Here is a 22,259-nt window from a genome sequence, read left to right as displayed (position 1 = left end):
GAACCTCTAGCTCTAAATTTGTTCACGAGTCCTCACTCGTTAATGGGTTTGGGTCTGTGGAGCTAAAAGCTAGACAAACCCAAGACCAAAGATGATTTCAAGCATAATGCCAGTGTCAGAAAATGGCTTCTTGTTTCATTCAGATTCTTACAGTAACATTTTAAAGCGCTTTCCTTTTCGCATACGGTGGCTTTTTAGACACTTGTCACGAAATGTGTTCACTTAAAGTGAGTGGAAATATTCATTATGTTGCCAAAAGTATTCGGTCACTCCATCAAATCATTGATTGCAGGCATTCCTACCTCTTCCATTGCCACAGTCTGTAAAATCAATCTCTTAGGCATGAAGAATGCTACAAACAGCCATTCATTGTCTAGGTTGGTACCTATCCCTAGTGGTACCAGCGCCAGGTGCACTCTGGACAATGACTTGTCCAGAGTTATTGGACTTTGGGCAATGACTCTGGACAATGACTTGTCCAGAGTTATTGGACTTTGGGCAATGACTCTGGACAATGACATAAGGACAAACAACTGTGCATGCACACACTCATACCTAGGAGCAATTTAGAGAGACCAACTAACATAATAGTCATGTTCATGGACTGTGGAAGGAAGCCAGAGCACTAGAGAGAGAACCCATCCATTTACAGGGAGAACATGCAAACATCTGTGAAAGGATTAGTTCCCCTCAGGACCCTGGCGAATTGCAGCATGAGGTGGTAACAGAGTACGCTATGATTACAGTTCTGAAATTCCCTGGCTTCTAAATGTTCGACAGTCAACTGGTCTAACAACACTTGTACTGCAGTTCAGTCTAGAAACGTGAAATTACGTAGTGGGTGGTGCAGCTGCACATAGTGTGCAAAGTTCATCAACTTTCTGTTAACAGCTACACACTTCCAGACTTTGTGTGGCATTTAGTTTATCTGCAGCAGAGTCTACAGAGAGCTTCGTAGGGTCTCCTTAATAAGCTGTTGCACCCGACTCTTTAAAAGCAACAGGTGTGGTTCTCTAAAGCTTTCTGAACACCAGACTGGTGGGGATATGTTCTCCAGAGTGATGAAACATGCCACAATACAAAGTCTGGTTTTGGTAGCTACCAGGAGAACACATCTTGCCTGACTGAATGGTTTCAAGTGTGCATTACTGTGCAGAGTGTTCTCACTTTGTGGAAACAGTTAGGAAGGAGGCAGATGCTGTTCCACAGTGACAGTTCACCAATGCATAAAGCAAGATCCAAAAAAGCATTGATGAGCCATTTTGTAGTAGAAGAACCTCACTGGCCTTTATGGAGTCTTGACCTAAACCTTTAGAATCAAGTGGCAGCTTATAACATTCAGATCACAGTGTAATGTGTTTTATTCCCGAAAATACAAACTGGCTTGTCCTTCCTTCCTTAATTCTTTCCTCGCTTCTTTACATCCCTTGTTCTGTCATCCCTCTATCGCCCTCTATGAGTCCTTCCTTAATCCTTTACCTCTGTCCTCCTTTCCATGTGTCCCTTATGAGTTCCTTTCTTGCATCCTTTCTCCTTCTTGACTTTCTGTTCTTTCCTTTTCTCCCCTCATTCTTCCATTCTTTTTCAATCCCTTTCATTGTCTTTGACCGTCATTCCTTTCTTGAATCACTCCATCTTTTCAGTATCTGAGTGGTTTGCTGGTACCAGAACTGAAACCTGCCTATTGTAGATATATCTCCCAGAGACTTCCATTGTAGGAGAAGGTGATATCTGGCAGAGGACTCAAAGGGGATCCTCAGTGTGGAATTCAGTTAAATGGGCTCAGCTGGGGATCCGTGGATAGCATCAATGGATGGGGCTGTAAACGTAATCCCATTACAGAAGCTATTGCATCACATTAACCATAATTTGATAATTAAATTAAAATTATGAAACCGCAGACAAAAAAAGCGCCAAACCATATGACTTGGCTGACAGATTAAACTTTAAAAATGTTGAGGTTTCTATTGAATTTCATGGTAAATATCAGATCCTACATCTAGAAAAGTGAACCTCAATTGTGCAGCACCTTAATTTGAATGATTTAGAGGCAAACAATGGATATGCTGCCATAACTTTAAAATATCTTCTAAGCTACTTCCAAATCTTCTGGGAATTTAGCAGAAATTGATTCTTACAGATTTGTTTGTTGGAAGAGAGAGACAAACGAGAACAGAAGTAACAGTAGAAGAAGGGGTGCCTCCAATACACCCAGAGTGTTTCCAACCAACATTGTTTCTTTGAATATTAAAAGCCCAATGATACAACTGAAAACAAGTAAGACAGACCTAAAGTAAAATCTACAAATGCTTCCAGGCCTCAGCACCTCAAAGAAAAGACACCATCAATGTTCATCAATGTTTTAAACAGATATAGAGAATTTAGCAAGCTGTTCATTTTGCTGAAATGTATCTCTCTAATCAAGGATGGAGGCAAAATATTTAATGTACTTATATCTGTTTTAACTTTATTTAAACATTGCCTGCCTGGAGTTTAAAAAGTTCTAAATAATTAAACCCTGGGCAGGCAGACTGAAAGGGCAAGACAACCTGTTGAAGATGTAGAGCTGCTGCTTTTATGGGAAACTGTTTATGTAAAATAACTTTATAACCAGAATAGAATAGAACCACTTATCATGGTTAGAGCCAATGACACAGAACTTCTTTGTGTCCAAGAGCTTAATGTAAATGTGACAATAATCAACCCTAGTCCACCTCATTTGCTTTTGGCGCTCATCTTAAAATCTGGTTGAAGATGGTTTGAATTTCTTCCTTCTGCATCCATAAAGCCTGCTTTTTAGAACTGATGAACAAAAGCCTACAAAGAGAACAAATCAGAAGCGACATGACGGAGCTACTTCAAATCAGCGTTTACCAACAGCACAGGAGCCCTGGTGTAAAAGAGCACACCTGCTCTAGGATGTATCCTGTTCAGCATCACCATTTGGAGGTGGAATAGCATCTATGTCTTTGTGGCAAAGGATCGTTGTTTAAGACCAAACAATAACACCCAAAAGAGTGTGACTTTCTATGATTACAGCTGCATATGAGGTTGCTGCCAAGCGCTGCTGGCGAAGCACGCTGCCTTGCAATCTTAGCAGAGAGCACCTCTTGGGTATTGCATCATACGATAACTGCCAGAACAATTGTTGACTTAGAAGTTTTCCCTGCAGCAGTGTAGACTGCACATCAGGAGAGAGGATCATTAGAGGCGTAACATCCACTGTGCCTTTTAGCCAAGGGTCATTGCTTTGTAATTGCAGTGCAACTTTTTTGATATGACTAGATGAGAATGTGATGTGTAAGGAAAATATGCGCACAATGGGGGAAAAGAAAAAGCCCCCTCAGGGCACAAATTGATTCTGCATCAAGGATACTGTATGTAAAAAGTGAAGTGATCCTGACTTCTATGTGAATAAATTCAGCACCTCAGAGGTTTCTTGGAGTTTACTGATATATCAGCTGATATATTGGCAAGCTGTGTATAAAAAGTGGATGATTAATACACCGGTCTCCACTGTCAAGGTGTAACTGATTAAATTCCGCCTAATTCTGCAGGCGGAAACGGTCCGTCGCGGTCCTGCTTCGTCTCTCGGTGACTGAAAGCGTTTCTGTTCCTCCTCATCACGCAGCATCCCAGACTCCCAGACCTCATCCTGGCTTATTAGAAACACACCACTGTTGTTTTTCATCTGATGATGAAAGCAGCCAGAACAGAAACAATCCAATGATTCATTCACTTCCAGAAATAATCCTGTCATATGATGCCATATCATACACCAGGAACAGTTTTAAAATCAAAGTCTCTATTTGGGTTACTGGGTTTTTCTTTTTCTTTTTTTGGTTGTTGGGTTCTTAACAGAAGCTCCTTCGGTTTATTCATGTGGCAACAGCTCCCCCTACCTGAACATGAAAGCTCAGCACTGATCATTCATGCAGTTTGCAACATCTACGCAGCTTCTGCAGGGGATGGATCATAGTTCTGTTCTTTGGAATAAACAACAATATTGTATGTATTTGCAGCAATAATAATAATAATAATAATAATAATAATCCATTGTCTCTACTTTCTCAGCAAGTGGACTTTGAGACAAAGAGGTCCTACACATTGAAGGTGGAGGGGTCCAATCCACACATAGACCCTCGATTTCTCGCTTGGGGACCTTACAAGGATGAAGCCACAATCAAGGTAGTTTTGTGTATGAAAAGGAGCAGAAAAGTCAATAATGCATGCATTTCATTGGGTGCACGGTGTGCCTAGGAGAGCGAGGCGTGCATATTTATTTGCCGGTTTAATAGAGCAAACATCACAGGAGCCCTTCAGCGATTGTTTGTGTTGGTGCGCAGATATCGGTGGAGGACGCAGATGAGCCTCCCGTTTTCATAGCCTCTAGTTACACTTTCGAGGTGGAGGAGAACGCGCCTCGAGGCACCCCGGTGGGACGGGTTCACGCCAAGGACACGGATGTTGCCAACAATCCTGTCAGGTAACAATAAAACAATGTGTGACCATGCACAAAGACACTCAGATCAGAGCACATAGATATCTGTCTAACCTAAAAATTGAGATTATGGCGTGACATAAAACATACCCCAAGTGGTAAAGTTTATGAACATGGTGAGTCTTGTGTTATAGAACATGCTTTCTACAAACAGATATATGATTCCTCGGTACACGGATGTCGATCAGTTCTTCAGCATCTCAGAAGACGGAATGATCATCACGAACAGACCGCTGGACCGAGAAACACAACCCTGGCACAACATTTCAGTTTCAGCTACAGAGATTGGTATGCATACCAAAGCAAACACACCAAATCATCAAACCTTAACCCAACAAAACAATATTTATCCTTGAACTTGAGGGCCAAAATGTTGGTACAATGTCTCTGTCACTCTATGCCACGACGACTTAATAGAGTTCTGAAGGCAAAAGAACAGAATAATTCCAGTCCTTTGCCTTCAGAACTTACATAATTCTTCAAGGTTGTAAAATCAAAGTTGACAGTTTGCATCATGATTTGTGGCTGAGAAAGGACTTAAATACCGAACAAACTGAGGTAGAAATACTGCCCATTAATGTGGGAACTGTTATAAATCTGTCTTGAAACTCTTTGAAGCCTACCATTATAAAGTGAAAAAAAGATTAATTATGTTTTTTGAAAGATTGCTGTAGGTAGTTTTTCAAATACAGCTTTTGGCTAAATTAGTAACATTAGTATTTTGACTGTATCTTTGTTTTTTGTGAAATGAGACAAAAAAACCCCATAAAAGGGATAAATTAAATAAGAACTAAAGCATTCACACATTTTAAGATGTTTCTATAGATCAACGATTTGATGTTACGCAAATATCTGATTTTGAGAAGAAGCACATTGTTGGCATTAACAGTGTCAATGCTAAGTGGTGCAGGAAGCCCTTATTAGTAACGGGAAAGTAAAAAAAAATATAAAGGAAAACTAAAGAAAATCAGTTAGATTTGTCCACCCACAGACACTTGGAAGATTTTTCTTTTTGGTTTTAAGGCCAGAAATCTTCACAGGCCACCGTGGCCCCACCCTGGTATTCTGTGGCCAGGGCTCAAGCTAGCAGAGCGCCATGTGGTTTCCCTGTGGCGTGCTCGACGCCAGACGGACAGATGGAAACGGACTAGTCGCCCACAAAGTTAGAGGCATTGCAGGCTATGCTAACCACATTTAGGCACTGGGAAGCTTAAATAAACGACCAGTAATTACAGGGTAGTGGAAAACATACGCTGACAAGTTCAGCAAATATGTACATTTCTACAACACAGAAATACTTCCCATCCTTTTTTCTTCTGTTTGATATTCGTAATTTGTCACATTTGCTTATCACGACAAACTTAGTGTTGATGAATATAAACAGTTTCTTGCCAAAGTATTCATTCCTTTAATCTTTTTGACATGATTGTGACATTTTGTTACACTGCAACCACAAATATCTGTGTATTTTATCTGGATATAGATATAGTCTAAGTAAATAGCTGATAAGTGAAAGGAAAACAACATAGTTTTCAGATGTTTTTCAATTTAAATACATTTTTCCAATTTTTAATTTACATTTTTTTAAGTATGACTTTTTTCATACTTCTTAATTTTTCCGTTTTATGGAAAAATTAAGAAAGAACATGAAGTTTATAGCCTAAAGATAACATTTTAAAAAAAAACTAAACAGGAAATGATTCCTTGTGTCATTAGTGTTGTTCTGTTCTGGACACTATGCTAATATATATTATAGAAAAAATAGACAAAAATGATACTAGTTTTTCTTAAAACTATTTCTTAGTTCTTTATATTTTTTGGCCAACATGGACTTGGTGTTGCTCCATCACATAGATAACCAACAGTGGACTCCTGGTACTCACAGGTGTTAGGGACCACAGCCTACAGCTGAAATCCGTGAATACTTTAGGCCCCCCTCTAAAAACACTTGGAATTGAATATTTGAATATTTTAAACATCAATATACCTTAATATTCATTAATATTTACAGTGGAAATCATTTTAACATTACAGCAGAAGCTAGCATCCCCTGTCTAACTTAACTCTGCTCTTAAGGGTGCAGCCTGTTTGTTGCAAGGAAAATGAATGCTGCTCCTGGATTGACTGCTTTGCCCACTCCAGCTGATAGTGTATTAATTAATGTTGTGCCTACTTATTTCAGCTTCCAAAGCTGCATTTTACTTCAAATATTAGAATATTTTAGATATAATATGCAAATTTTCCACAAATAATTTTGAGTTGCATTCCACAGAAAAATCCCTGACTAAGAGAATTTGTGAATATTAAGCAGAGAATAGTCAAGGGTCCACTGTACATTAAGGTTTGTAGTTGCACCATGAAAATATGTTCAAATTTCAAGGGAATTCTTTGACATATTACTGTAAATAGATATGAGTCAGTGCGCGGTAGACAGAAGAAATAATTAGCTGCTTGTTGCACTCTTAGAATTCTAAGAGGTTGTCTGATTGACAGACAATCTTGCAAGAAAACAATATTTTCCCTCAATGCCAAGAATAGATTTCTAAACACAATCACAGATTCAAGAACAAAAGGTTTTCTCACTTCTATGTGTTTGACACTGCTTTATATATGCCTGGTAGCAACAGGGTGCTGATTATTTTATGTGCAACACAGGCGGTCACCACCAAGACACCAAAGTGAGAGTTAACATCAAAGTGAAAGACGTCAACGACAATTCCCCAGAGTTTGCCACAAACAACGAAGTCCACATGTGTGAAAATGTGGCGCCAGGGAAGGTACGCTCATCGGCACCAGACAGTGCAGAGAACACCTCAGCATTGAAAGGCATAAACACTCGGTGACTGTTTTGTATCAACGTGTAGTCTCCTTCTGACTGTTTCGATGCAGGTTATCGAAACAGTCAGCGCTGTGGACAAAGACGAGATGGCTCACCGGCAACACTTCACTTTCAGCCTTGCTCCCGAAGTCGCCCACAACCAGAACTTCTCACTCAAAGACAACAGAGGTAAATCAATTTAGAAACTGATTTCTTTATTTTTCTTGCTCCAACACTTTATTTTTGCAGCCAGCCTTCCTGTTTCTTCCTCTGCAGTCTCTTATTCAACACCTTCCCCCCTCCTTCACCCAAATTAGATCAAAGCACGACCAGATGGAGGCTTACAGTGCCTCGTAGAAATAAGCAGGTGCTCTGAATTTTTCTCCCGCACACTCATGAATGCGCACATGTCCTGCGGGCCATATTAATTGTGGTGGGGTCTCTGTCCGTCTGTACGTGTATCTTTGGGGGGCCGACTGATTGAATTAGGTTTTGTGAGAGCTGTGAGAGACAAAATAGAAAGGGAAATGAGAGTTAAGGGAAGTGGAGAAGACAACGGATAAGAGAGGAAATGTCATGGGAAGAGAGCCGTGTGTGTAAATCATGTTTTACCTGTGAGCTTTTGAAGTCTTTGAATGTGTCATGGCTGTTGGTGCCTCATTGGGCTTGTCTGAGTATTTCAAAGCCGCTCATATTCTGGGATTTTCTAGACTGTGGGTTTTACAAAGATATGGAAACAAAAAATACACTCAAGCAGCTGTTGGGCGGACAGAAATATGTTACTGAAGGACAATTTTAGAAAGCTAGGCTCAACAAACCTTAAGGCAGTTTGGCTACAGCAGCAGAAAACCCAACAGGTGCCACTGCTATCAGCTAAGTACACCAAACTGAGACCAAAATCTGTACTAGCTCATCAAGGTCAGACAATAACGGATTAGAAAACAGTTGTCTATGACAATGAGACTTCATTTCATCTATTACACTGGAGTTTGCCTGGACCTCTGTGGAGTGAAGTATGCCTTAAGTATGTGTACCAAAGATGGCACACTTCTTTCTACAACTGGTGTACCGAAGCAGCCTAAATGGGGATGTTTTTAACTCTTCCATGGTCTTACCGCGACATTTTAGGAGGAGCGCAGATTGGGGGTGTCCCATCAGAACGTCACTTCCCGAAAACACACAAAAAAATTTAGTGCAACATGGTAAAAAGCTCTCGGATCCGATGAACCCCATCTGTTGAAACTGTTGGAGGGTTAAAAGCACTATTTGTGTTATCACAATAAATACCGCTGAATATCATGATAAAACTTTAAGCGCATATTGCCCACCTCTATACTCTTGCTCTGACCCTGAAAATATGGACTAACCAGCAGCAATTCACTGCTGGACCAGAGGAAAGAACTCTGTTTGTCAGGACATGGAAACAGACTCTTGGATAACAGCAGCCAATCAAAGCATTGAGAGTTCACCTCTGGAGTTTAGTTTGACTTTTAATAAGTGTAACTTGAAACAGAAGAATAGCGGTGTTGCCTGGTGTAAAGGTTCAGCGGGTCCCTCATACGGAGTCCTTGACGCAGGTGTTCAGGGTTTGATTCCTGACCTTGGCACCTTTTCCTGCATGTCTTCTCCCTCTCTCTCTCTGCCCATTGCCCATCTTATCTGTTGCAAATAAAGGCCACTGGTCCCAGAAAAGCCTTAGAAAAATAAAAGTCATACTAGCATCAGAGGACCTCAAGCTGACTGTTTCTTATTTTCCAGCTGGTTATATCGTCTCACAGGTTAAGCAGGTAAACGCTTAGAGCTGCTTTAACAGCTGATTATTTTTCACTGGTTCCATAAACACTATTTTCGACTCAGCTCATTAACACTGTTAGTCCTTTAGTGGTTTTAATTAATCTTGCTCCAACAGTTGTGTTCAACTTCAGCTTTCAGATCACCAGATTGGATCTGTGTGGCGTTCACACACACCACATTTTGATGAAACCTGTTTTAATACATTAAGGTGGTGATATCAGGGAACTACTTGAATAGATGCTGGGATAAGTACCGATAATCAGACTTTTGCAGTTGAACTGTTTTAATGCGCTATGATCCTTCATGGAAACAGAAGGAGCTGGTTCTTTTACAGTGGAGACCTGGCTTTAAGACTGGAAGCACTTTGGTGGCAAGCTGTAATTGTGGGTTTGCATGAGGCTGATCGTTGCCCAGCATGTGTGGTGCACTCTTTGCAGTTGAGAGAGAGATGACACGACATATGTAGGTGCCATCTTAAACCCACTAATTCCAGAATCAGATCAGTGGGATGTGAGCTTTTGTGGCAAAGCAGTTTTACTGCTGGACCAGGGGAGGAGCCGGTTCCCAACTGGTCCAGTCAAAGAGGCTGCCACTCCTGTTCAACTAAACCTTTCTCCACTGCATTCTAAAGTTCTTTTAGATTATACTGCAGAGAGAGAGCTTACAAAACACATTTGGAAATGATCGTCTTAATATTTCCAGAGTAATTTAGAAGCTGTTTTAACCTGCAGGGTTTGTTGGTTATGACCTCTGATCAGTATTTATGAATAGTGCTGTAAATGCGCTACACACTCTGTTTCAAGCAGGATTTATAGATACCAACTAGTGATATTTCAGAATCCAATAGCTTTTATGAACAAGAGTCACAACCAACTATAAATACTGATGGTATTTATACGGAACAACTGTACTGACCCCAGTTCTCTAATCTAGATTATTAGAATAATCAAGATTAAAGGAAGATGATATTATAAGAATTGCTTTTTATAACTGTTCCTTCTGGCCCATCAGGTTTTTGGCTCTAAACAAAACCAGCTGGAACCTTCAGCTGTTGAAACAGGAAGATTTGGTGCTGATGGACACAAGTACAGATGGGATTTAAAAAAAGAAGAACGAAAAATTAAAAGTTGACAGCAAAATATCATTTTTGCTTAGGAAACAAGAAAACCCATCACTTCAGGTTGATGAGTAAAATTACAGATAATTCCCATGATGCAAAAATATAGTATGTAGTTTATTCATTTCCACAACACAGAAACACTTCACATTCATTCTTTTTTCAAATGAAATCCACAGGTTCTTTCAAAATAATGCAAGCACGAATAAGAATACAATATTTAAACCAGGAGGATTATGCAAAATCAGCTTATTAAACTTTATATCATGTTCCCACCTCAGCTTCTCAGACTAGCAGCAGCAATTAGCAATCACCTGGTAGAACTGGGCATCTACTGAGCTCCATAGAACAGCTGTAAACGGCACCATGGAGGAGCATCACTGTGATGAAGGGGAGGAGGTTCTTAAAGAGACAGAGGCCCAATTTCAAGGCATCAGAAATGACTATGATTTATTTTTAAATCATATTTTATATGTACAGCATTTCCATAACATCTGAAGGCAACATAGTAATTTGATTGTGCTGTACAATGGCACTTTGTGCCAGAAATATTGTACATACCTCCCCTGCTATAAAATTCTTAGTTTGTGCATTTTTTCTTCCACATTTTTATTATATTACTTATATTATTTTCATATTACTGAAATAAAATGTGAAAATCTTTAGATTAAGTCTTCATTTTCAGTGCAGGTACATCTCTCTAGATCAGTGTTTCTCCACCTGGTCCTCACCTCCCCCCTGCTCAGCATGTTTTAGATGAGCCTCTGTTCCAGAACAGCTGTGATTGCATGACCATCAGGTGCTGCAGAAGCCTGTTAATCACCCAGAGATACAATTCAGGTGTGGCAGAAGGGAAACGCCTAAAATATGCAGGACAGGGGGCCTGAGGACCAGGGTGGAGAAACACTGATCTAGGGTATCTGTTAACTGTCTTGATTTTGAAAAAAAAAAAAAAAAACTCTCTTAGCACTATTTACAGTTTCTCCCGTCAGAAATAAACTGTTTGGAAAGTTTTCACTCTGCACTTCAAACCCTGGCATTCAGGCATTTCAACCACTTGAGCTGCTGAGCAGATATGGGAAGGAAATCACTTTCCTTCTTTTCCTTAAGTGCACATGTTTGTGTCACTTACTGTTATTTAGCCAGCTCACCTGCATGTCTTCTCTTCTCTCCTCTACAGACAGCACAGCCAGCATCTATGTGCTCCGCAAAGGCTTCAGCCGTCTGACCCAGGATGTCTACTACCTTCCCATTGAAATAAACGACAATGGCTTCCCCTCCATGAGCAGCACCAACACCCTGACCATCAGAGTCTGCTCCTGCGACAGCAAAGACTCCATCCTCTCCTGTAACGTGGAGCCCTATGTCCTGCCTGCTGGCCTCAGCACCGGTGCTCTGATTGCAATTCTAGCCTGCATTGTCATTTTGCTCGGTAAGAAACCAAAAAATTACATACCAAATTGAACTATGTTGGACATCTAAGGGTGATTACATTGAATTTTATTTGGGGATGTCAGTATAAAAGGGGCGAACTATAAAAGCACACCATATGTTTTAGGTTATTTACTCTGTAAATAAATAATCATTGAGACAGTTATTAAATCTCTGCCATTGCTTTAAAGTTTATTCTAAAATGATCGTTTTAACAGTTTTGCACTAAACTTTATTGGATCACAAGGGTTTGTTATTTCAGCGGACATACCAAATCATCCGGGGAAAAAATGTGCAGAGCTTTTTTTAGAGCATATCAACAGGCAGCTCAGGCAGCTGAAATACCTCAGCGCAGTCAGCGTGTCCGCTCGTCCTGAATAAGTCTTAAGTTCATAACCTTAAGTACATTAACGCAGGTCTTGAATCTTGTTGCGACAGGATTATTTGGTCTCATATTCTTGTGTTATTAACCAACTTGATTTAGTTGGTCGATAACTTTTTGACTTAATGTCATTGACAGTTTCACCCTTAACTCCTTTCCCCACATGGTGGTGGCAGCATTATTTTGTGAGAATGCAGGTGGTGAAATACAATACAAATACAATCCAGTCCTGCAGGAAAACTTGGCAGAAGGTGGTGGGATGAGGAAATTCAACTGTTAAAGATTTTATAAAACCAATCAGTTCACAGGTACCCACTACTTTGGGTTTGTGGATCTTGGTGTCAGTAGATCGTACTAATCAGTCTGAGCAAACCAAATCTTACTTTTGTTCTATTATTACTTATTTTTTCATCACTGTATCATACTCATATCTTCTGATCGCAAATCCAAAACCTCAAAGACAACTTGGAAGTGTGTTTGCAGATGAAATCATTTCATCTTCCTGGTCTTTGCTGACTGATTCAGGATACATCATCCTCATTAGAGCCGAGGTAAAGATATGATGCCACGCTCTAAGATTAGCAGGATGCATCCGAAAACCTTCAAAAGACATATTTGAAAATTACAAGCAATTAAACGGGTATGTGTGCATCACAGTAGTATAAATATGAATTAGTCTTTAATGGGCCTCCCCAAAGGGTATGCCAATTATCCACACCCATTGCAGTGCAGCGTTTACTCATTTGCTGCTCGGATTTGAAAGACAGATCCAATGCCAAAACAGGCTGTTTAATGTGGTGTTTTGCTTTCTGGCAGCCATTGTGGTTCTGTTTGTCGCACTGAGGCGTCAGAAGAAGGAGCCACTGATAGTGTTTGAGGAGGAGGACATCAGAGAGAATATCATTACATATGATGACGAAGGAGGCGGTGAGGAAGATACAGAGGCCTTCGACATCGCGACACTGCAGGTAAGGAAGAGTTGCTCCAGCAATAAGATGTCTTCCCCGTCTTTCTGTCGATGTTTGTATGTTATTACCGCTTCCCTGTTTCACCCAGAACCCAGACGGTGCCAACGGTTTCCTGCCAAGGAAAGACATCAAACCGGAACTCCAGTACCCCATCAGGCCTGGAGTGGGTCGCCCAGCACCCAACAGCGTCGATGTGGATGACTTCATCAAGACTCGGATCGCGGAGGCCGATGGCGACCCCACGGCGCCGCCCTACGACTCCATCCAGATCTACGGCTACGAGGGCAGGGGATCGCTGGCCGGTTCGCTGAGCTCACTCGAGTCGGTCACGACGGAGTCCGACTTGGATTATGACTATCTGCAGAGCTGGGGGCCGAGGTTCAGGAAGCTAGCCGATCTGTACGGGACAAAAGACTGCTCGGTTCTCGACGAGGACGACGGCGAGGACTCTTAACAGCGGTCTTTCCGGTGGAGGACAACCCCCTGATTTCAGATTCATTGATTCCATGAGGATGCGCTGACTGAGGGTTCATTCACGTTCCAGTTATAACCAACTAGTTCATGCCAATCTAAACATTAACAGCTCCTCCCTTCCGCATGGCGGTTCCCCCAGGATGGTTGGGTAGAGGGACGCTGACTTGAACCGCTGCCCTTTCTTTTTCTTAAATCTCTTCTGTATCTTCTATTGTTCATTTTTTCCACTGTTTCTATAGACTTGAGCTTTGCAGGGCTGAGAGTTCTGTCACCAGTTTGTCTGTTTAAGAGAAAATTTGATGGGAACCATGTTAGTGTACCATGTTGGATATAGCATATACTTCTGTGGACTAGATTCATGTACTTCCTCACAGGTGGCAGCCAGGGAGATATTTTATTCTCTTAACAGCTCCCTTAGCTGCGGGGCATATTGCATTCTGTTTCTCTCTTAAAGCAGACGAGGAAGAGCAAGAAAAAAATGTGTGTTATGGGGTCTGACAACAGTCTGCAACCAGATGAAATCTGAAGAAGTTTAACATGCTGTTCTGTCGGCCGAAAGCAGCAGGTACCACAGATCAGATGAGTTGACCGACTCCGGGTTGTTGATACTCTGAAGATGAGCAGAGCATCTTCACAGTATGGTGGCCTTATAATAATTCAACAACAACTCCAGGGGTTAGCACACACGAAAACCAGAGACTGAAGATCGAGACCACTAGCTTTGGTAGCTGCACCAACACGTGGGCTGTAGGAGTATCCGTGATAGTGCTTCACAAGTATCACCCATTTTTTTCTACTCCCAAACAGAAATGAACTGAAAAAGTATCTCCATTTCCAAACTGTGGATTTTTTTTCCCTTAGTGATTGAGTCTTCTCTAAGAAGAGAAGACGTTTCTATTCCACAGACCTGATTTGTCCAAACTCCTGCCATCAGCAATCGTTTCCCATTTTGACCTGAGCAGACCAACGAATGATCACCGCCATATTCCCAGTCCACCAGTGATGACGATGGGTAAAAATCTGTGAGCTCTAAAAATCGCCTTAAACTTAAACAGAAACTCTTGCAACCCAGTGCATTCTCTCTTTTTTTCCCTTTTTTAAGTTCTTTTTTTTTTACTTGAAGAGTATATTCAGAAAGCAAACTCTTCTGCTTGTTTAGTGTGTACAGAGCAACATGCGGACATATGACGAATCACTCTGAGGGTACAACCTGCGCCTCGGCCGCTCTTAAACAAGGATGTGCTGTTGATTTGTTAGCCCAGCAAAGTAAATGTAAACTTTTTCACCCCCTCCACATTCCTAGGTATAGTGGCTGTTGAAAGTTAACACACCTCTAGTAAAATGTCGTGCTCTTGTGGTGTTAAAAAAAATTTGACCTTTATTATTGAACCCTTAGAATCCAACTAAAAACAAGGTGTGAATAAGTGGGTACAGCCTTAAGCTTATACTCAGTTGAACCAACTTTTGATTGAATTTCACCATTTAGAATTCTTTGGTATGATTTTATCAGAAAACCACATTTTGTTTTCACAACATTTTCTCTCTCTACTTTGGAAAACTTTCCAAATCGCAGAAATTCTAAGAACTTTCTTGTCCACAAAAGGTGAGGGCTGTCAAATTTAAGCTGAAGTAAAATTTTACATAATGGCTAATAACCATGGTGTGCTTTGGTTTATCACTAATGTCTTTGTTTTTTCCTGTCTTCTCCTCACTGATACCTTTGCCTAATTAGATACTTCTTTTTCTGTAAGATCTTTGTAAAACTTACCTAAAATATGCTAATTAGCAAATGTCAGGAAGATTTAGCAAAGTCTCATTGTGTGCATCACAGAAATCTGGCACTTTAACGGGGGTGTGAACACTTCCAGAGCAGTAGTGTGTTGCCTGCAACATGTGTTGCATCAACATGTGTTGATTTTAAGCATAAATTGTGGGGCAGGAGGGGGTGACGGAATCCTGGAAAGGTTGACACCCGAACATCCTTTTTAAGAGTGTGTGTTTTTGTTCACCTTCTTTTTAATGTTATATTATTATTACTGTTGTTTTCTATTATTATTGTTATTGTTACCATCATTATTATTACAGTAAGAGTTACTTCATTGGCTGCAGCTACAAAGAAACAAACTGATGTTTAACTGTATGCAGACGACACTTGAGTGTTCTTACTGTTTAATTAACTCACACCAAATAAAAGATCATTTGTTTTTCTTTTCTTTGGAAAGTTGTAAGAAATTCCCTGCCTAAAGTTAAATATCAACTTTGATTATTATCATTCTTTGCCTGCGCAGACACATTTTCTTCCTTTCTTATTTTATTCTTTGTATTTCACATCGTTCATTCCATTATTTTGCATTTCTTGGTTCTTTCTCCCTGTTCCTGAGGAAAAACTAGCAATCTGTGTTTGTTGCAGTGAGAGAACGCCTCCTTTTTAATTCTCTGTCAAGTTTTATGGTACAGATTTGTACAATTTTAAAAGTTATTATTTTAGTATACATGCAGAATATTCCAGTATTACAACAAAAACATGTTAAGAAGATTTAAAAAAAAAAGTTACATCACACTTATATTTTCAGAACATTGTATTGTTGCTTTACTATGTGCTTCAATCTGAGAAGCAGAAAAAAAATTTGAAATAAATGCTCTTTTTATAACATTTTTATGGAGGGTGTGTGGTAGTTAATTTTTTAGCAGTTTGTTCAACAACACCGCGTTAGGACTCCATGGGCTGGAACCATTGGAATCAATAGAGAACTGTATGGTTTTATGACTCAGGAAAACCCAATCTCCAGTGACTTCAATTCCAGATTCCAAGTTATTTTTTAAAGAGAACGTCAACATCGAAAGCAGTGTTTGGATACAAAAAAAAAACTTATTGAATTTTAGATTCCAATAGAAGAGGGAAAATAGAAGCTAATAATCAAATCCACTGGATTTATCTAGTGACTAACACCATGTTAGTGAATATTTTGACAGTTTGTTGGTAGGAAGCATAAAATGCTGTTAACTCAGGTATTCTACCCAGGAGGGGACATAAAATCAGATTCTCAGTCCAAAAAAATAAAAGAAACTGCAAAAGTTCAAGAGCTAAAACAGCTCAGTTTCCATTAATCATAAAATTACACAAATTGAAATTACGTAGATGAATTTGCTTAATGGGAACACGCCACCTGAAAAAAAACTTGCGTTTCTCAATAAAAAGTTTTGCTCTAGGAAAAGGTATGGAAATAGATTTATTTTTGCAAAACTGCAATTGAAACACTTTTTTGCATCACACAGATCACATAATCAACAGGCAGATGTTACTACTGGCAGAAATGACGAAAAAGACAGGAGGATGATGGTTTGGTTTTATTTTTGTCAGACAACGTGCAGTTAGCTCCACCATAGCACTCACAGCTACACAGTTCCAAAGAAGTTGTGCGTCATTTGAATGAGTTGAATCCATAGCTCTTCTGTAAAACCACAGACTACAATTTCCCCAGAACACCACACACACAGCTGCTGCAATGCCTGAATAAGACACTGACTGACGTCTCCTATGGATCTGTGTATGTAGATCCATAGGAAGAATAAAAGGAATGCAGCTTTTTACAAGGAGAGTTGTGAGTTTGATTCCAGTCTCCGCCCTCTCCTCCCAAACATCAATCAACAACCAATTATTTTTGGACTGTGAGAGGAAAGTAAAGCAGCACCCAACCATCCCCAAAGCAGGAGAGAATCTGTTACTGTGTGAGGAGGTCAACACTTTACAAACCAAGAAACCAACTTTATATCCTGGTGCTTCAAGCCCTTGTCAGAGTGAGTTGTGGAGTAATTCTCCATCAAAGATAAAAACACATTCATTAGGTTACACTGATGGAGGCAGAGCTGAGAAAGGTCACACTGCACTTGGCATGAACAACGAAAGAGACAATAAGAGGAAAACAAAGGAAAGGCTAAACATCAGTCCTGCTCATCATATTGAGCTGTACTAAGGAGGAACAGGACATGAAAGGACTAATGCAGCAAAATTGGAAAAGCTTTTTTCAATACAATAAAATGCAGGAATAAAACGTATGTTTATATGTAAAATTATTGATATATCAGTGTTTGTTTCCATGACAAAAACAGTGGCAAAAATATTCAGTGAACAGCCTTTTGTCTACAAATTTAAACAGGACTCAAAGTCAACAAATTAAAAGACAAGAACAAAAGTAGATGTGTTGGAAACAGCTGCAAATCACTAGCTGTGAGCAATTCTCACTCCAACAGACTTCTGTTCAAAAAGCTGCACCATCCTTCATGAAATCCTAAGCCAATACTTTCGCGGTCATTAAGGTGTTATTAGTGAGATTTATGCCATCATTTTCTGCATCCACTCCTTCTGAACTGTGTTCCGGTGGTAGCACTGAAAATATTCACAAACTAAAATGAGTGAATGTTGGGTTGCTTTTACATTTTGTAGTTTTCCTGTTTTGTGTTTTTCTTCATGGGGTTTTAATATAAGACTAAATGTGTCTGAACATTTGAGTCTATAAAAACCCAAACTCCATGACTCCAAGTGTGTGAACCAAATCTCTTCCATCAAAGTGTACCCTTCTTGACCACATGTCGTCACATCAGAGTTTACTCTGGAACGGTTTCGGATAATCAACCAGTAATCCAGAATGTTTGATTCCTTTATGCGGCTCTCAGTTTGACTATTCGGTTCATTTATTTACAATAATAAAGTGTTAATATTGGACCATTTTTATGGTTATGGCTTAAAGTTAGTGACAACTCAACATTCAGTTTCTCTGAATATTAGAATATAATTTAAAGCCATTACAAAAACTAGTTTATTGCAAAAATATCAGCCAACTTAACTATTCTATTGACCACATCAGTAGGGTTCAAGTCAGTCCATTTTTCTGGCCAGTTAAGCAAAGTGGCAACAGTCATGTCATTAACCAGGTTTTGGTTCTTAGCTAAGCACTAAAGTGTTGCATCAGGTACTGTAGGAGCAGATGATAAATGAATGTATTTGTGAATGTGGGATAGGTCGCATAGGTGATCAGTGTCTATTTTGGTAAGAACCTTTCTTTGTGAGGCGTTCCATTAGGAAGAGCACTGAGGTAACTAGGTCCTGTCCCTGGTGTCTCAGTGACTTTAAGTCACTTTAAGTCACCTACACAGGTATACTTATATACCTTGTGCTTGAACGTCATGTTTGTTTCAGACTTTCCATGCTTCATACAGAAGTCTACCCAAACACTTTGGTTCTGATCTTACTCATAAAACTCCAGGCAACATTGTCATTACCTACTTGGACACTGAAATCCCTGAGGAGCACCACATGGTCCCCCTTCAAGACTCAGTAATCTGAACAGCTGTTTGGCTCATAAGCACTAGTGAAAACTTCTTGTGGGTGCTGCTGTGCCACAGGGATAAAACACAACCCATATAAGGAGGCCTTAGTCCTTGATGTGGCTGTCACAGGTTCAAGTCTCAGCCAGATGAACTTTACCGCAAGTTTCCACCCCTTTACCCATTTTCTTGTCTGACCACTATCAAATAAAGCTTATTAGAGCCAATATGATCTTAAAAAAAGAACCTTCCTTCTTGGAACCAGAAGATGGACTCTCTAGCCCAGGGGTGGGCAACTCCAGGCCTGGAGGGCCGGTCTCCTGCAACCTTTAGATGCGTCTCTACTTCAACACACCCGAGTCAAATAATTAGGTCATTGGCAGGACTCTGGAGAATTTGACTGCATTTAGGAGGTGATTCAGCTGTTGGATTCAAGTGTGTTGGACCAGGGAGACGTCTAAGAGTTGCAGGACACCGGCCCTCGAGGACCAGGATTGCCCACCCCTGCTCTAGCCCATCAAGGTTTCCAGCTCCTCTTGCATTGGGCAAATCTGGAGTAGGACAGAGTCCACCTTGTGTGCAGAACGTTGAGGCTTCATGTCACAGCTGGACCTCAGGAGCCAAAGCTGGATCACATGGCCGGTCAAAACAAAGATTCAGTCAATCTGCCTTGGGATTGCCATTGGGACAATGGTGGTGACTGTGGTAGGAGTTTGTTGGTTCAATTCCTGCTGGGTGCTAGCTAAGCGGGAAAGTGTCCACTTCACTTGGACACTTGTCCAAGTTAGGTGTCCTTGGGCAAATCACTTAATTTGCCATGTCTTCTAGAAGTGGTCAGATGGCTCGGTGTGTTTGGCAGTCTCGCCTCTGTCAGTGTGCCACAGATCAGCTGTGACTACTATCCAGTAGCTTGCCACCAACGCTTGTCATATTAACGAGTGTGTGAATGACTGAATGTAGTGTGACAATCTTTGCAGTCCTCTGGATTAGCAAAGCACTATGCAAGTACAAGCCATGAAAAACCCTATGAGCTCTAATTTTCTTAGGGGTACACAAGCTCTCTGTCATGATTTTAGATACAGTAGCCTACATGCAGAACGCTCTCAGAAGGCAATTGAAAAAAATGAATAAAGTTTATTGAACAATCAATAACAGTCATTGGTACTCAGTGCTTTAAATGGCACTTCCCAACACCCTCCACCACATGAAAGTGCCAAGTCAACAGGATGGATCAGTCTTTCACTGTACGACCTCATGTGATTGGCCAGAAAGTCAAGCAGAGGGTGCAGAAGACTTTCTAATATTGTCCCTTATCTTGGACAGCATCTTCGTCCATACCTACAAAGTAAATGGCTCTGGCCTTCGATCATATTTATGATCTTTTGTATCTGACACAAGCCATGCATTATCTTACTTCCTATTAGATCTGACTTTCACATTTCACCTGGTCCTCACAGCTCTACTTTCATCCTTCTTCTCTCCATACATGTGTCTCTGCCTCTCACTCCTGGCTCCCGTTAAGATAATTAGAGTTCAGTCTGTGTCAGTATGTGGGGTATCCCAGTCTGGATGAAGCCTGATTAGTTTTTAATCATGAAGTGGCACTTGAGTAAACAAGGAAATATTCTCCTTGTCACTCTGGAGAGAAGATGTGAGAGTGTGTATGTGTATGGAAAGGCTTGTGTACAAACCGAACGGATGTCCTTGAGTGCACAACAAACAGACACACGGTAAGTTAATTCACCAGTCAGCCAGTCAGTAACGTAGTTATTCATTTCTAGCACACCTCGCTAGAAAGTCTTTACATTAGTTAGATGCATGGAGAATTAGCTTTTCTAGCAGTTGGATGTCTTTAAAGGTGGACAAACCCAAAACCTGGTTTGATTCCTTCCAATGCAAAAATGATCTGTAATCTGCAAAGTAAGTTCCTTCACGTGATCCTTTATAGTTAGCAGATATAACAAGGTAAATAACTACTATTATGTTTTTTTAAACAAATAGTTCCTCATTAACACAGATCAGGTCAGCTTGGGTTGCTAGGTGATAAGCTGGGTTTTGCTGGAGTTGCTAGGTAACGGCACGGTGCCCATCGATTGTGACTTATCAGGAGATCTTTGAAAAGACTTGTTTTCCAGACACCAAAAAACATTAACTTATTGCCAACTGGGTGTTATCTTTTAAGTTTGTTTGTTGGGTTGTTTGTAAATGCAGTAGAAAACCCAATGGAAGTACAAAGGAATAAATAATGTGAGTTTTGCATAATAATAATTAAATGTTGTGTTTGCATGCTACAATACAGAACTCCAGTTGTTAGTTAAAAGTTAACAGAAATTTTTTACATCAGAGAGTGATGTTCCAAATTAAATGCTGGAGATATTCCACCTGTGAGACCTGCTTAACATTCTCTCACTACAAAGCATTAAGTTCTGGGTCAATCTAATAAGTCCTACTTACCTACCAGGGTTGAAAAACTACCCCAGACTAACCTGGTTCTTGAAAAGGTGCCTGCAGAGGAAGCACACCGTTTCATTCATTCATCAGTGAGGTGAGCCTCACTTGTGTCACTCTCTTCTTACCTATTAGGCATGTAAATTTAAATTATTGCCTATTGTGAACAATGAGAACTTTTAATAGCCTCTTGGGTGGCAATATGTCAGAAAATTAAGTTGAACTTTTTCAGTCCAATGCAGTCACACAGTCAGATTTCTTCTACTGCCAGACAAAGAAGCATCATTGAATCGAGGAAAGCCTCACACAATGAGGGTAATTGACTCTGGGGTTTGATAAATCAAACTGCAACTCTTTGATGTAGCGTCTCCGTCTCTGGCTGTGCTTTCCTGTGTTGGTCACACAGAGCACTATCACACAGGAGAAACAATAACACCAAGCACCATGAAAAGGACAGAGCCCGTGTCCTTAGCAGGTGTGTGTGTGTCTGCGAGTGATAGTTATGTAAAAGCAATCAGTGACCTGTTTAATCTTTCAGAAAGGGAGCCTGCTCATTTCCATAATCAGTATCTCTTTTTCGCAGAATCCCCCACGTTCCTGCTGAAGAGTCGTCACTGCTGGCAGTCTAAGTGGGGAGAAGTGACACCACACTTCTTTGGTCCTTTTGCTTTCTTTTGTCCTGATGATGCCATGATTGAAAGAATTCAAATAGATTATTGAAGCATTGGCTAAAAGTCACTTATTCACACTTCAGAAGTGATCATTTCACTGCAGTGCCTTGCAAAAGCATTTATACCTCTAGAACTGTTCCACATTATGACCACAAACTTATTTATATTACATATATTATATAATATGACAAATGTAATATGTCAGTGGTTCTCAAACTTTTTCTGGGCCCCACTATGGATTACAAATAGCTGTCTGGTTGAACGATGTGTGTGAAGGGGGTGGGTGAGGGGGAGGATTCTTAGAGACTCCCTTTCTCTAAGGACGAGGTG

General features: G+C 40.4%; 1 protein-coding gene across 2 annotated transcripts in view; it reads left to right on the top strand.

The window, feature by feature from the left end:
* cdh11 (cadherin 11, type 2, OB-cadherin (osteoblast)) overlaps nucleotides 1-16,142 on the top strand; it is an 82,777-nt gene extending 66,635 nt beyond the window's left edge. Inside the window, exons 9-16 of one of the 2 annotated variants that reach the window (XM_015022313.1) lie at nucleotides 4,075-4,188; nucleotides 4,347-4,486; nucleotides 4,656-4,789; nucleotides 7,157-7,278; nucleotides 7,391-7,508; nucleotides 11,411-11,662; nucleotides 12,860-13,011; nucleotides 13,100-16,142. In XM_015022313.1, coding sequence (XP_014877799.1) covers nucleotides 4,075-4,188; nucleotides 4,347-4,486; nucleotides 4,656-4,789; nucleotides 7,157-7,278; nucleotides 7,391-7,508; nucleotides 11,411-11,662; nucleotides 12,860-13,011; nucleotides 13,100-13,465 — 1,398 coding nt within the window. In that variant the 3' untranslated portion in view covers nucleotides 13,466-16,142. Of the gene's footprint in view, nucleotides 1-4,074; nucleotides 4,189-4,346; nucleotides 4,487-4,655; nucleotides 4,790-7,156; nucleotides 7,279-7,390; nucleotides 7,509-11,125; nucleotides 11,147-11,410; nucleotides 11,663-12,859; nucleotides 13,012-13,099 lie in introns of those variants that run through there. The other variant, XM_015022314.1, reaches the window with a different exon arrangement.
* The last annotated feature ends 6,117 nt before the right edge of the window (nucleotides 16,143-22,259 follow it).

Source organism: Poecilia latipinna, unplaced genomic scaffold (genome assembly GCF_001443285.1).
Source record: "Poecilia latipinna isolate Pla-1442-1.1 unplaced genomic scaffold, P_latipinna-1.0 Scaffold2978, whole genome shotgun sequence".
NCBI lineage: Eukaryota > Metazoa > Chordata > Actinopteri > Cyprinodontiformes > Poeciliidae > Poecilia > Poecilia latipinna.
The sequence above is the reverse complement of the archived record's forward strand: the minus strand, read 5'-3'. Positions and strand labels throughout refer to the sequence as shown.